Below are 15,649 nucleotides of genomic sequence, written 5' to 3' on the forward strand. Positions count from 1 at the left end.
ATTTGTTGCCAAAGTATTTTTGCTGCGTTTGGTGTAGCTGTGTGCCAATATCTGCTAATTGCAGATATTTTAATTGTAATCTTGCACTATGGAGCTCACCAGAGATATTGGGCATGCTGAAACAGCAATATTTTTAAAATTAATCTACTGTACCTTTGTCCTATGAAGTGCACTATCAAAATCATACACCAGGAAATAAAAATGCAGAAGGGGGTAATTCAATAATTGGATGCTTCCATTTAGGTGCCGTGAGGCCGCACAGAAGGAGCTTACTCTCTGATAGAACCTAGAATACTAGCATAACCAGTATCATCACACCCTACATTTAGATGCCCTTACTTACACCAGCCTGTGGTAATGTGAGTGACAGCAAGGCATGCAGTTCTCAAAACATACAGATAGAGGGCAGTGCAATGTCAAAAGGAAAGGCTTTATTCTTACAAAAAGGGAACCTAAACAGGCCTGTTTCCTTACAGGCTTTTCACGCTCAATGAAGTCTCTTACACATAATCCTGGAACCTTGTCCCTGACAGGTTCCACACTTCAATAAAGACTACTTTTCCCTCTTGGTTAAGGATTTTTGCACCTTGTCCCAGACACTAGCTTCACAGGGTAAATATACAGTCACTTCTTCTTAACTTAGGCTCTTGCAGTCTCTCTCTTATACACTCCACAGGGTTAGTTAACATTCACTCGCTTAGCTTCAAGGTTGAAGGAAACTTCTCTTACCTCACTCAAGCTTTGCCTGCTGGCAATTACAGGATTCTTGGAGTCCTCTGCACTCAGGTTCCTGCTCTCTCTCTCTCTCTCTCTCTCTCTCTCTCTCTCTTAGAAACCTCTGTTTTGGGGCCTCACTCTCTCACTGAGTCAGGGCATTTAACACCCTCCTGACCTGAGTTCCACCCCTCTAACAGCCTCAATCTGAGTAGATTAGCACCACCTGCTGAAAGGTGGCTGAACTGTAATCTCAGTGAGGGAGTGTTTCTAGGGATGCATGCTACTGTGTCATGTACACCCTCACACAGCCATAGAGCAGGGATGCACATAACTTGCAGGATTCTGTAAATTAAGCGCATACATGGCAGCTCTACTCATGCACCACCCATGTGTATGCCCCCTTGTAAGTACACGCTGTGCATGGTAGTCTCATATTTACAGAAGAACGCATAGGTGACATAGAGGGGCATAATTGAACGGGGCGCCCATCTTTAAGGGCGCTCATCTCTAAGGACGTCCTGGCGAAGGGGTGGGGCATCCCGTATTATCGAAACAAGATGGACGTCCATCTCTGGTTTCGATAATACGGTCGGAGACGGCCAAATCTCAACATTTAGGTCGACCTTAGAGATGGGCGACCTCGGTTTTCACCGATAATGGAAACCGAGGACACCCATCTCAAAAACAACCAAATCCAAGGCATTTGGTCACGGGAGGAGCCAGCATTCGTAGTGTACTGGTCCCCCTCACACGCCAGGACACCAACTGGGCACCCTAGGGGGCACTGCAGTGGACATCACAAATTGCTCCCAGCTGCATAATTGTGTGCTGAGCACCCCAAAACCCACTACCCACAACTCTACACCACTACCATAGCCCTTATGGTTGAAGGGGGGCACCTACATGTGGGTACAGTGGGTTTCGGGTGGGTTTTGGAGGGCTCCCATTTACCACCACAAGTGTAACAGGTGGGGGGGGGGGGGGATGGGCATGAGTCCGCCTGTCTGCAGTGCACTGCACCCACTAAAAACTGCTCCAGTGACCTGCATACTGCTGTCATGGAGCTGGGTATGACATTTGAGGCTGGCATAGAGGCTGGAAAAAAATGTGTTTTAATTTTTTTTTTGAGTGGGAGGGGGTTGGTGACCACGGGGGGAGTAAGAGGAGGTCAACCCCGATTCCCTCCGATGGTCATCTGGTCAGTTCGGGCACCTTTCCGAGGCTTGGTCTTGAAAAAAAAGGGACCAAGTAAAGTCGGCCAAATGCTCGTCAGGGACGCCCTTCTTTTTTCCATTATCGGCTGAGGACGCCCATCTATTAACGCCCCCGTCCCACCTTCAGTACACTGCTGACACGCCCCCTTGAACTTTGGTCATCCCCGCGACCAAAAGCAGTTGAGTGCACCCAAATTCTACTTTCGGTTATGCCGATTTTGGCGACCCTGAGAGAAGGACGCCCATCTCCCGATTTCTGTAGGAAAATGGGCGCTCTTCTCTTTCGAAAATGAGCTGGATAGAGTAGTAAGTTTTTGTACCCTGCACTTTAGCAGCAAAAGTTAGCACGTGGTAAATGTAAAGGCGTTTGCTAACTGTTGGGAGCATGCCCAGCACATTGTGTGCAGTTATTGCACTGAAATGTACTTTACAATACACAAAAACTGTAATAAAAATTTGCGTGAATGCTCTGAATGTCTTTTGAGAAGGCAGTAAGTGCACCTGTTCTTAACAGCACAAGTGAAAGCGTATTGTAAGTAACTCTAACTGCAGTGTGCAGTCCACACCAAGGGTGGACTGACCATTTGGGCAACCGGGCAGTTCCCAAGTTCCCAGAGGTTCTAGGGGGACCCAGAAGATCTCCCCCTCCCACCACCTCATACTACAGCCCCCCAAGCCTCAGTGGGCCCTTCCCAGTCCCACCTTGAACGGCCCTGGTGGTCTCTGTGGGGGCAGGAAAGAACAACACTCTTTCCTGCCCACTACTGATATTCTGCTTGGTGCCACCATGTTTTAAAAATGGCTAACGAGACTCCCTGCGCAGTGTTGTGAGACTGTCAAGACCTACAAGAAAACACGACAGCACCAGGAAGAATATCAGTAGTGGGCAGAAAAGATTGGGGTTCATTCCTGCCTCCCAAAAATATACTAGACCGCTAGAGCCCTTCAAGGTAGGACTTGGAAGGGCCCACTGAGGCTTGAGGAACTGTAGTGTGTGGGAGGGGGTGGCAGTAGGGGGGGGGGGCAGCAGTCAGGGGGGCCCAATGACCCTTACTGCCTGGAGGCCCAGATCACTGTTAGTCCGCCCCTGGTCCATGCCCATTTTCCAGTCATAACTCGCTCCCTAACACAACTTGCAGGTAACACAGGAATTAACACATGCTGTCATGGTGCTGTGGGAACAGCACACTCTAATTTGCATGTTAACTGCTTAATGCACTTTATTAAAAGTGCCCTTATGTATGAAGCTAACAATTATTACTAGACAAGGTACTTTAACAGTCTTTCTGGCACTGAATGTGTTTGTCCTTCATTCACAGGCCCATTTGCTCGCACTCGTTGCACTTTCCCCTGATATTGAGAATTTAAATGAGAAAAGTTTCAGACTTCCGCTCAGTGACATCTCCACAAAGGCCCTACAGAACCTGAACAGACAATGGACTCAGAAGATAGCAACTGCCTTGGAACGATGCAGGTGAGGAAACAAATGAATCCTTATTAGAGGTGGGGGTTGGACAATTTTTAAATGATTTTACCCTGGTAACTAAGCAATTGCCCTTCCTCTCGCTGGGTCAAATACATTTATCAGAGAGGCAAGGGCAGGGGGAGGGCCGAGCTGATAGACAGTACATGAGGATTTTATTTTGAAATTCTCATGTTTATTTTACAGCATCAGCTTTGCAGATGCAATGTCTCCTGGGTAGAGAAGTACCTGTGGGGCCAGCCCTGAATTTTCAAAGAGAGACTGCATGGGGATGCTTCCCCTTTGAAAATTTGCTTGCAGACCCCCTGTTCTAAAAGTAACCCTCCAAGGAGCTAATTCTTTAAAATGGGTGCTAAAATGGGTGCTAACATTTACACGCTGATTAGATGTGTCAAAGATTAGAATAATAGCATGTATGTGTGTAGATACAAATGTAAATACCAAAATTCCATTTAATTGCTATTCTATAAATACATGTATATCTTACCTGGTGCAAATTTGACAGATGGGTGTACATATAAGCAGAGTCTGGGTGGAGTGTAGGTGGGAATCATGCACTATAAGTTATGCTTGTATCTCCTGTGTGAGCGCTTATTTACAGCTTTCTGGCTGGCATATTTCACCTTTTAGGCTAATATTCCATGAAGGAGAGATAGAGATGTGTGATGACTTCAGCAGCCCTATAGCCATCTAGTTAGAAACATAGAAATATAGAATGATGGCAGATAAGGGCCAAATGGCCCATCCAGTCTGCCCTTCCTCAGTAACCACTAGCTCCTCCTTTTCCTAAGTGATCCCACCTGTCTGTCCCATGATTTCTTAAATCCAGACACAGTCCTCATCGTTACCACTTCCACTAGGAGGCCATTCCGTGCATCCGCCACCCTTTCCTTGAAATAGTATTTTCTTAGATTGCTCCTAGGCCTATTTCCTCTTAACTTCATCCTATGCCCTCTCATTCCAGAGTTTTCCTTCATTTGGAAAAGGCTCACCTCCTGTACATTAATGCCACTGAGGTATTTAAATGCCTCTATCATATTCCTTGCTCCCACCTCTCTTCCAGTGTATACATGTTGAGGTCCATAAAACATCTCCCTATATGTTTTATGACAGAGACCGTTTATCAATTTTGTAGCCATCCTCTGGACCGACTCCATCCTGTTTATATCTTTCCGTAAATGTGGTCTCCAGAATTGCAATCAGTACTACAAATGGGGCCTCACCAGAGACTTATGCAAGGACACTATCACCTCTTTTTTCCTACTGACTTTGACCATTGCCTTTTCCACTTGCTTGGCCACCTTAAGGTCTTCGGACACAATCAACCCCAAGTCCCGCTCTTGTTGTTAGCATGTAAATGATAGAATTCTATAATTTACTTGCATACCTGGGCACTCTGGTTATGGTACACCCAAAAGCCACCCATGCGTTTATGCACCATCAAATCTGACATGTGCTTTTCCACTAGACAGTATTCTATAAGAGGCCACTTATGCATTTAAATTACCCCAGAATGCCTTTCCTACCTTCTGCTCAGATAACCCAATGCCAGCTCTTTGAAGATCAGGAGAAAAGCTAGGAGGTTCTCTAGAGGGATGAACGGGGAGATTCTATATATGGTGCCTAAAAAAACAGCGCTGAAATCAGTGCTGACTAAGCATATTCTATAATCAGTGCCTAGATTTAGGCCTCAATTATAGAATCCGCTTAGTTGCTATCTCAGCACCTAAAACTACGCACATCCATTTACACCAACAAAAATGTTGTGAAAATCCCAGCACATAGATGTACACACACTGGCCAGTATTCTATAAATATATGTGTAAATTTCAGAATGCCCACGAAACTCCTAAACCATGCCCCTTTTTGCCTGCGTGCATTAGAAGTTCAGATCACTTCGTTACAGAATAGGCTTAGCGAGTTGTGCTCGTAAATTCTAATTAATGCTCATTATTGTAAAGTGCTGTTATCAGCGCTCATTAACTTGTTAATCTTGTTAAATTATGCGCATTGTTATAGAATCTGCTTTGATTTGGGGGTGGATCTCTAGGAGCACTATATAGAACCTGGGGGTAAATGTTTAACTTATGAGAACATTTGTTACTATTATTTGATCTGTTTTTGTCTGCAGTGAGCTTCAAAGAATTCAGATAGAGAAAATGAATTTTGATCAGAAGTATGAAAACTGGATGAAGTTTCTAAAGAAGATGGAAGATGGTCTGTCAGTGGATATTGCTGGAAAATTTGAAGTACTTCAGCAGCAGCAGATGATATGTGAGGTAATGCCACTATGTACTAAACCGGAGACACTGCTCAGAGAACAGTACAGCATTTAGGGCTTCTTTTACAAAGCCGCACTAGCGATTTCCATATGGAAAATGAGAGGAAGGCCATAGGAATTGAATGAGCTTCCTCTCATTTACGCGCAGGAATCGCTAGCGCGGCTTTGTAAAAGAAGTCTTAATCTCTTTAAAAATAGCTGTTCCGAATCCACGGGCATGTTAACTAAATGTTCTTAGGATTTGGGGTTCAATTCTGGTCACCACATCTCAAAAAAGATATAGTGGAATTAGAAAAGGTACAGAGAAGGGGGATGAAAAATGATAAAGGGGATGAGACAATTTCCCTATGAGGAAAGACTAAAGCGGCTAGGGCTCTTCAGCTAGGAGAAAAGATGGCTGAGGGGAGATATGATAGAGGTCTATAAAATAATGAGTGGAGTGGAACAGGTACACGTGAATCACTTGTTTACTCTTTCCAAAAAATACTAAGATTAGGGGTAACACAATGAAGCTACAAAGTAGTAAATTTAAAATTAGAGAAGATATTTCTTCACTCAACGTGTAATTAAACTCTGGAATTCATTGCCAGAGAATGTAGTAAAAGCGGTTAGCTTAGCGTGGTTTAAAAAAGGTGTGGATGGCTTCCTTAAGGAAAAAATCCACTACTTATTTCTACAATAAGCAGCATAAAATGTATTGTACTGTTTTGGGATCTTGTCAGGTACTTGTGACCTGGATTTGCCACTGTTGGAAACAGGATGCTGGAATTGATGGATTTATTTATTGTTTGCATTTGTATCCCACATTTTCCCACCTCTTTGCGGGCTCAGTGTGGCTTACAATAAGATAAGAATAATGAAAATACATTTGTTACAACTTGGTTATAAGTTATGCGAGATAATCGAATTATCATTAGGAATATCACAATGGGACATCAACATTGAGACATTGGGAGGAGACAATGGGAAGCTTAAGGGCAGTGTTAAGACACAAAGGCATATGGTGTACATATTTCTGTGAGTAAATGTATGAGTAATGTGGAATTATGGGGGATGGGAGATCATAAGTGGATGTATGATGCATTGATGAACAGTGAGTGTGGACTCTGTGTTTTGGTTCTGTCTGTCCCAGTATGGCAATACTTATGTTCTTAGTGCATGTTAACTGCACATCTAATGCTTTTCTTTTAAGGGTATTATTAATGCAAGTCATGTGGCAATTGCTAGGATTTAAAGCAGGAGCAGTTAGCGACTCCTAAGTAGGAAGCTCTAATGCTTCTATGCCCATGCCATGCCCTCTCCCAGAATAATTATCTAACACACGAGTTACCACACTCTAACAGGTGTATTACCACAGAACTCCTTCATATGTTTATGCGTAACCTCTGTTAGCGCATGTTAAGGGCTTAATTCCCTTTAGTAAATATGCCCCCTAGTTCCTTAGGCAAAGGAAATTCAGTGGAAATAATGCCTATACATTGATATGCATGGAGATTTCTGGATTTGCAAATTTTAAATTTAATTTCTGTCCTAGGACATACTAACCATTTATGAGACAATAAGAGTTGTATATGCAGTAAATATACTGAGCTTGATAGTTGGTAAACAGGTATTTGGTGCCATGCAAAATATCCCCTAAGTACTTTTTTAAAAATAACATTGTATAAATGTCAATATACTGTAATGCACTCTACAATGGTCTGACTACAAAGGGTCCGCACCAGCTCCAACTGATTCAGAACGCTGCAGGAAGACTAATAGAAGATTGCAAGTGACATGACCACATCACATCATCTTTGCAAAACCTTCTTTGGCTACCAGTACGATACAGTGCTAAATTTAAATCTCTATGTCTGATCTTCAAGACCCTTAAAAGAAATAGCCCCCCGAGTACTTGAAGAACAGGATGACCCTCTACACACTTCCAGTGACACTAAGGTTCTCCCAAGGGCCATCCCTTACCACACCCTCTCTAAAATACATTACATGATGTGATACCCACAAGTGAGCCTTCTCCGGAATAGCCCCCGCACTCTGGAATGCACTCCCTGAAAGGCTCAGCTTAACAAAAGACTATCTCTACTTCAGGAAGCAGGTGAAAGGTTGACTCTTCAACCAGACCTTTAATGGAAGAAGTAACTACTGCTATAACTAATCATTTTTTATAGCTTTGCTAGACAGTATAATGTGTACACAGTGCTGTACACATTATATGCAGGTACTTTCTCTGTCCCTAGAGGGCTCATAATCTAAGTTTTTTGGTACCTGGGGCAAGATCATTCACGCAGATGCCCCACTCTATATGCTAAACCTAGTGGACCTACCGCCCAGAAACGCCAAAAGATCAGCCCGCAAATTCCTCAATCTGAATTTCCCCAGCTGCAAAGGAATGAAATACAAACAGGCTTACGCTACGACCTTTGCATACAAAAGCACACAGTTTTGGAATGCATTACCTAAGGCCCTGAAAACCATGAACAATCTAACCAGCTTCCGCAAAGCTCTGAAAACACACCTCTTTAACAAAGCTTACAAAAGTCACCCTCAATGATACAAATCATCCCCCAAACCACCCAAGCACACCTAAATCACTTCTCACACAACCTATCCAACATCAGCTTATGATCAACTGTATTTAAACCATGTACTGACTTTATCATAACCCTACTCTGTAAGCCACATTGAGCCTGCAAAAAGGTAGGATAATGTGGGGTACAAATGCAATAAAATAAATACAATAAATGACTTGTCCAAGGTCACAGGGAGCTGCAGTGGGAATTGAACTCAGGTTGCCAGGATCAAAGCCCGCTGCACTAACCATTAGGCCACTCCTCCACTTGTTAGTCTCACTCACACACACAAGGAGTGACACAGGCTGCACATACTGTAGCAGAACATGTTTATCCACTCCTACTCTAGCTGAGATAACATTTAATCATCTCTCTGACCTCATGTGCAACTTTCTTTAAATTAGTCACCTTATTTTCTAACTCCTCTTATTCTCTCGCCTATCTGTATGTTCCATCTTTGCTTATACCCTATGCTGTCTATTAAAATGTTCTATTATATATTGTGTTGACATTGTAAGTAGTGTACTATGCCATATTTTGTATTCTTATTTGAATATTTTTACTGCTGTAATTGTCTATTGCTTATGTTTCATTTATTGTTACTGTACACTGCCTTGAGTGAATTCTTTCCAAAAGGCGGTAAATAAATGCTAATAAATAAATACATAAAAATATAGCGATATATGTACAGTCCGCTATACACGTGGATGGTAATTTTATAATTTTATATATTATGAGGAACTTGTCATAGTGTATTCTGATATGTACAGTCTTTGTACAATGATGTCTGAAACCACCTAGTTTTAGGTGGTTTACAAATTTTAAATAAATAAATAACATTTAAGAGAGCAAGTAGGCCTGTGTCTAGAATCTATTTTACAAAGACACAGAGGAGCTTATGTGTCTTTTTAAAATACTAGGACTGCACAGTACACCTGTGACGCCCCCATTCTTGAAGGCTCCTTCTGCTTCTTTGGCAACTCTCTTTTTAAAATACTCACATAAGCAGCAGAAATCCTTCCTACTATTCTAAACATTTACATGTGCAGTGGGTACATATGTGTTAATGCTAAGTGTACAGAATTCCCTTAGTACATAAGTACATAAGTAGTGCCATACTGGGAAAGACCAAAGGTCCATCTAGCCCAGCATCCTGTCACCGACAGTGGCCAATCCAGGTCAAGGGCACCTGGCACGCTCCCCAAACGTAAAAACATTCCAGACAAGTTATACCTAAAAATGCGGAATTTTTCCAAGTCCATTTAATAGCGGTCTATGGACTTGTCCTTTAGGAATCTATCTAACCCCTTTTTAAACTCCGTCAAGCTAACCGCCCGTACCACGTTCTCCGGCAACGAATTCCAGAGTCTAATTACACGTTGGGTGAAGAAAAATTTTCTCCGATTCGTTTTAAATTTACCACACTGTAGCTTCAACTCATGCCCTCTAGTCCTAGTATTTTTGGATAGCGTGAACAGTCGCTTCACATCCACCCGATCCATTCCACTCATTATTTTATACACTTCTATCATATCTCCCCTCAGCCGTCTCTTCTCCAAGCTGAAAAGCCCTAGCCTTCTCAGCCTCTCTTCATAGGAAAGTCGTCCCATCCCCACTATCATTTTCGTCGCCCTTCGCTGTACCTTTTCCAATTCTACTATATCTTTTTTGAGATACGGAGACCAGTACTGAACACAATACTCCAGGTGCGGTCGCACCATGGAGCGATACAACGGCATTATAACATCCGCACACCTGGACTCCATACCCTTCCTAATAACACCCAACATTCTATTCGCTTTCCTAGCCGCAGCAGCACACTGAGCAGAAGGTTTCAGCGTATCATCGACGACGACACCCAGATCCCTTTCTTGATCCGTAACCCTTTAACTGTATAGACAAAAAAAAACGCTTAAGCTCTATTCTATAAGACACCTCTAAAGTTAGCGTGGCTTATAGAATAGTGCTTAAGTGCAGGGGTTGCACGTAAATTTAGGCACGTCCATTTGCACCAATGAAAACATGATGCAAATGCCCCCACCAAAACTGATGCGCAGAACTCCCTTTTTCTCTAATTGTGCGTGTAACTCAACTCCACGCCCTTGTTCTGCCCCGGAACACCTATGAACCTCCCAATTCCGTGCCCTCTTTTCCAGGACGTGCATAAAATTTAGTCACATGCATGTAATTAATTTTAATTAGCACCAATAATTGCTTGTTAAAGAGCCAGTTATTGGCACTAATTGGATCGTTATTCAATTAAATTGGGCACGTGCCCAAATTTGCGCGCACAATTTTAACAACTTGTATAGAATTAGGGGGTTGACTCAGATGGTATAACTTGGAGCACCTTAGCAAATTGTATATACTGTATAAATAATACCGATATTCTGCACTTCAATTTGTAGCTTTACAGATAAAAGCACAGATTTTTGATGTCTGTACATATAATATACACATATAGTTCTAGCAATAGCTATGCATGGATATTGAGTGTTGCTGAATATGGGAATAATTTTAAATGTCTAGACCTATAGGTAGCCCTCAGTGACTGTAGTGAAGATCAAAGATTAAGTTTTCAGGGTATTCCTAATAAAGGATGCATGAAAATCTCCCAGTATGAAAACAAAATAAAATCCACAAACCCAACATTCAAAAACTGCTTCCTCAGACATGAACCATAATCAATCAGTCGTCCCTCTCAAACAGGAGGTTGATATTCAAAGTGATTTAAACACACAGGAGAGGCTCCTGACTGGCATTTTCATTGGCAACCAGATACCCTCGGATTCTATATAGCACACCTAGAGATTGGCGCCGAAATATCCGTTTAAGTGCCGAAATTCAGCACTTAAAGAGGACTGCATGAAACACAGTCCTGTCTGTATCCAGTTAAGTTCTGAATATCGCACTTAGCCAGCATAGCCTGACATTGAATATTTGGGGATATTGCGGGTGGTGGCCAAAAAAAAAAAGCTGACCGCTGCCAACTGACTATTTACTCCTGGATTTTTAACCTTTGCCTGAATCCATAATAATCCTGAATTTTCCTCAGTTCAAAAGGTAAGGAATTTCACAGACTCAGCACAACTTCAAAAACAGAACTATGCAAAACGCTTCAGTCTGAAACACTTGGCCGAGGGGAGGGCTAATTGCTATGCATCATTGGAGCATAATACTCACAGTAAAGAACTCCTAGAAATTCTGTCCTATCCCTCAAATAACTAGAAGCCCTCCCACATTCAGAAACCAAATGTTTCTCCCATGTCAGGAAAGGCTAAAGAGGTTAGGGCTTTTCAGCCTGGAAAAGAGGCAGCTGAGGAGGAAATGATTGAGTCTACAAAATCCTGAGTGGTGTGGAATGTTTTCACTCATTCAAAAAGTACAAAGACCAGGGGTGACTCAATGAAACTGCATGGAAAAATAGGAGGAAATATTTTTTTCACTATTTTTGAGTGGAAAAATATTTCCTCCTATTTGTTTTAAAAGTATTTCCAAAGTTCTAGAACTTGTTGCTGGAGGATAACGGCGGTTAACGTATCTGGGTTTAAAAAAGGTTTGGACAGGTTTCTGGAGGAAAAGGCCATAGTCTGTTTGCCCTGGGATGGTAGCATGGAACTCTTTGGAGTTCCAGAATCTTTGTACTCTTTGGGATTCTGGAATGTTGCTACTAATTGGGTTTCTGTCAAGTACTTGTGACCTGAATTGGCCACAGCTGGAAGCAGGATACTGGGTTAGATGGACCATTGGTCTGACCCAGTATGGCCATTCTTTTGTTCTTCTGTTCTCAAGTTTCCTGCATCATGGAATTTCACACAATGTCATTACCATAGATGTGATTTCCATGAATGTTTATCTGATCTCGCATAAGCCATAGTCTTAACAGTGGTATTTGGATCGTCCCATTTTTAAACAATGGGCCATTGTTATGGCCATAGGTTGATTAAAGATGCAAATTATTATACATAGCTACATTTTACAGCATGCTGTTTTAAATATCATTGCCTGATAAGTGTTCCAAACTGTGAGTAAATTGTTGCCAATTTCTACAGATGTTTCAAGCTGAGATTTTCATAAATCAGCAGATTTTAAACTCCGATGTGACAAAGGCACTGCACCTGCTGGAGTCTGGAGAAGTAGGAGACAGGTACGTGTAACAGGGCTCTTTACTCCTGTAACTTGCATGAAATATCTTTTCCGGGGGGGGGGGGGGGGAGGGGGGAGAGACTTTCTTGTCAATTGTAGTGCTATTATGATAGAAAAAAGATATGGTCAGCAATTGTGCTTCTACTATACATTTCTCAGAGCTTCAAAAGTGATAAAATTATGGCCTTCCCATTTTGTAAACTGAGTTATATGGCTGTCCACCTTAGGCTCAAGTTCCTAACACATTAGCCCTCAAACGAGTCAGTATACAAAAGAATTAATGCATTGACCATCAGTGAGTGATCATTTTGGACAAAGATTGCTCTAACTGCTCTAGCACTATGGGGCAATTACATAATACTAGGCCTATATTTAGGTGCCTATTCAATAACGGAAAATAGGTGCAAGCATTTACACTAGCTCTGTGGCTGGCATCAGTGCTCATGCCTAAGTGCATTTGTGCATATTTACCAGTTATGTCAGAATTCTATAAAGAAAAGTAAGTGCTTAAGTTCCAGAGATATGTGCATAGTATTCCGTAAGTTCTGCGTTTGAGTCCTGCCCATGCTACGTTCAGACTCCACCCATATGTATGCCCACCTGTCAAATATGTTCTACTTAAGATTTTGAGGGAGTCTATAGGATGCTGGCCCTCTCCCTTAATAGCACTCCCTCACTGCATCATTGCCACTTAAAATCTATAGTCCCGCCCAAGGGGGAAGTGACATGGAAAGGGGTGGAGCCAGGAGGGCATGGTCCAGGAAGTATATAAGCTGAGGCCATAGCTAGATTAAGGAGACCCAGAGGGAAGCAGCAACGCCCCACAGCATATGCCTCCCCCACTTATATGTGAACTGCAACTGCTACAGTCAGGTAGGCCATGCTCTACTTGACCTGAGTAATTGCTAGAGACTTCCCTGGTAATTTGAGGAACCAGACCAGGGACAAGTAAACTGTGCTGTTGTACTGAGAGGCAATAAGAACACAGTGGCCCTGCAGGAGCAGGCCATACGAAGACATTGTTACATTTACAGACTAGTTTTATGTTGCCTTTTTCCTTCTACCTGTGAGTGAAACAGGACTCCTGACCTAACAGCTTTAATAAATACTCTTTTCCTTTACCTGCATCTGCTCTGTGGCTCTGTCTTACCTGGGCACCAGGCCCACCCTCGTTCATGTTACCCACCCTCATTCATATTACCACAAAGATGTGCACATATTTACAGAATAGCTTGTAAGTGAGTTTTCATCACTTATTTCCCCTATGTGCACACGGATGTGCATATATGCCAGTATACTGCATAACTGTTAGCACCTTATAGAATTGCCCTCCACCCATATACAGTAGTGCCTTGTGGGATTTAAGGCAGAGGCATGGCCATTTCCTCAAAAACATATGCCAGCGCAGGCCCCCCTTTTACCGCAGTTTGGTAAAGGGCCCAATGTGCGTAAATGTTAGGAACACCTCCGTTCCATCCATGACCCTCCCATTTCTGCACCTCCTTTTTCAATTCCCGCATAAAATTTCAATTAAAACTAATTAGTGCCAATAATTGGTTGTTAAGCCAATTATCTGTGCTAATTAGCTCATTCAATTAAATTGCACACACAAATTGAATGCAAACCCAAATTTCCACTCACAGTTTTTAGTAACTTTTATGGAATTAGGGAGATAGTGATAATATTCAGCTATTTTATGGACAGGAGGTAATTCTGTAAAGGTTTCCTAAAGTTAGGCGTTAAATTTCTAGGCATTAAATGCAAATTCCATATCGGCAGATCTGCGCATAATTGCCGTTATGGAATACTATCGTAAGTCTGCATTTTAGCACTTTATTTTAGACATCAGCACTTACGCCATGTATGAAATAGTTGAAAAAAGTATGTTTTAAGGGCTTTCTTAAACCATTTGGACTGAGCTATTATTCTAATGTCCAAAGGCAAAGAATTCTACCATTTCGTGGACTGAAGTGAAAATAAGCCATTGAAAACAGATCTATAAATGACACCCTTAGGACTAGGATATTACAATAATAAGGCACAATGTCACTGTGAAAGAGTTGCAAGATCCGATAGATATTCAGGAGCAAACCTGTTTAAAATGGAGAAAGTAATTGTACATAATTTAAATATAACTCGTGCTCTTACTGGCAGCCACTGCAATGTCCGCAGCAGTGGTGAGGCTAGCTTATATCTGGAGGAACCACAAATAAGTCTTGCGGCCATATTTTGAAATGTTTGAAGCTTCTTCCAAAGTCCCTCCGACAATCCCATCAATACTGCATTACATATTTAAATGCTGCATCTGGCATTTAAAAAAGTATATTGAGCACTTCCCTAGACATTGACCTGAAAGTTTTTAACCCACCTGATATTTAAATTGGGGGGCAGAGGAGAATCATTGGATATGGATGAGAGGGGAGGGCAGGGGAGAGAGGAGACATGCTGGACATGGATGGGAGGGGAGGGCAGGGAAGAGAGAATTGCTAGACATGGATGGGAGGGGTGGCAGGGAAGAAAAAAATGCTGGACATGGATAGGAGGGCAGGGGAGAGAGGAAAATTGCTGGACATGGATGGGAGGGGAGGGCAGAGGAGAGAGGGAAACATGCTGGACAGGGAGGGGAGGGCAGGGAAGAGAGTATTGCTGGATATGGAGGGGAGGGCAGAGAGGAAAATCGCTGAACATGGGTGGGAGGGGAGGGCATGGGAGAGAGGAGAATCACTGGACATATATGGGAGGGGAGGGCATTTTTTTCTCCTATACTAGTATATTTTCAATGATGTCTGTTTATATGTGCCATGGCTGGTATAAGGAGTGTGGCTAATGTGGGTGTGGCTATAATAGGGGTGGAGCCATGTGGTGACCCCGCCCATAATGCATACTGGCAACTTCTTTTCTACAAAAAAAGCACTGAGTAAGTTAGGATTTTTAGCCACCAAGCTAACTGGGCACTGCCCTGTTAACCTCCAGGTTGCAACATCAGATTTACGGGTGCCCCCTCCCTCCCTTGTGATCCCAGTCCCCCTCCCGTCATGACAAAGGGTCAACTGATGCCCCAGTTAAGGTCCAGGTCAGCACACACATCTGGATATTCAATGCTGGGAGCTGGGAATGCAACAGGTTAGTTCAGCCCACAGGTGTGAACGTCTTACAAACTGCTTACCATTGCAGAATGAGTATTACCCCCATAAAATGTAGTAAATTGGGAGCTGAGAAAAGCCATCTGACTGCTAAT

At 42.6% G+C, this 15,649-nt stretch overlaps 1 protein-coding gene across 1 annotated transcript in view; it reads left to right on the plus strand.

Annotated features, from left to right (window-relative positions):
* LOC115477722 (nesprin-2-like) overlaps positions 1 to 15,649 on the plus strand; it is a 359,728-nt gene that overhangs the window by 214,710 nt on the left and 129,369 nt on the right. The window contains exons 55-57 of the mRNA XM_030214775.1: positions 3,251 to 3,405; positions 5,546 to 5,693; positions 12,318 to 12,412. Of these exons, the coding sequence (XP_030070635.1) occupies positions 3,251 to 3,405; positions 5,546 to 5,693; positions 12,318 to 12,412 (398 nt within the window). The remainder of the gene's footprint in view (positions 1 to 3,250; positions 3,406 to 5,545; positions 5,694 to 12,317; positions 12,413 to 15,649) is intronic.

The sequence above is a fragment of the Microcaecilia unicolor genome, chromosome 9 (genome assembly GCF_901765095.1).
Source record: "Microcaecilia unicolor chromosome 9, aMicUni1.1, whole genome shotgun sequence".
Lineage (NCBI taxonomy): Eukaryota > Metazoa > Chordata > Amphibia > Gymnophiona > Siphonopidae > Microcaecilia > Microcaecilia unicolor.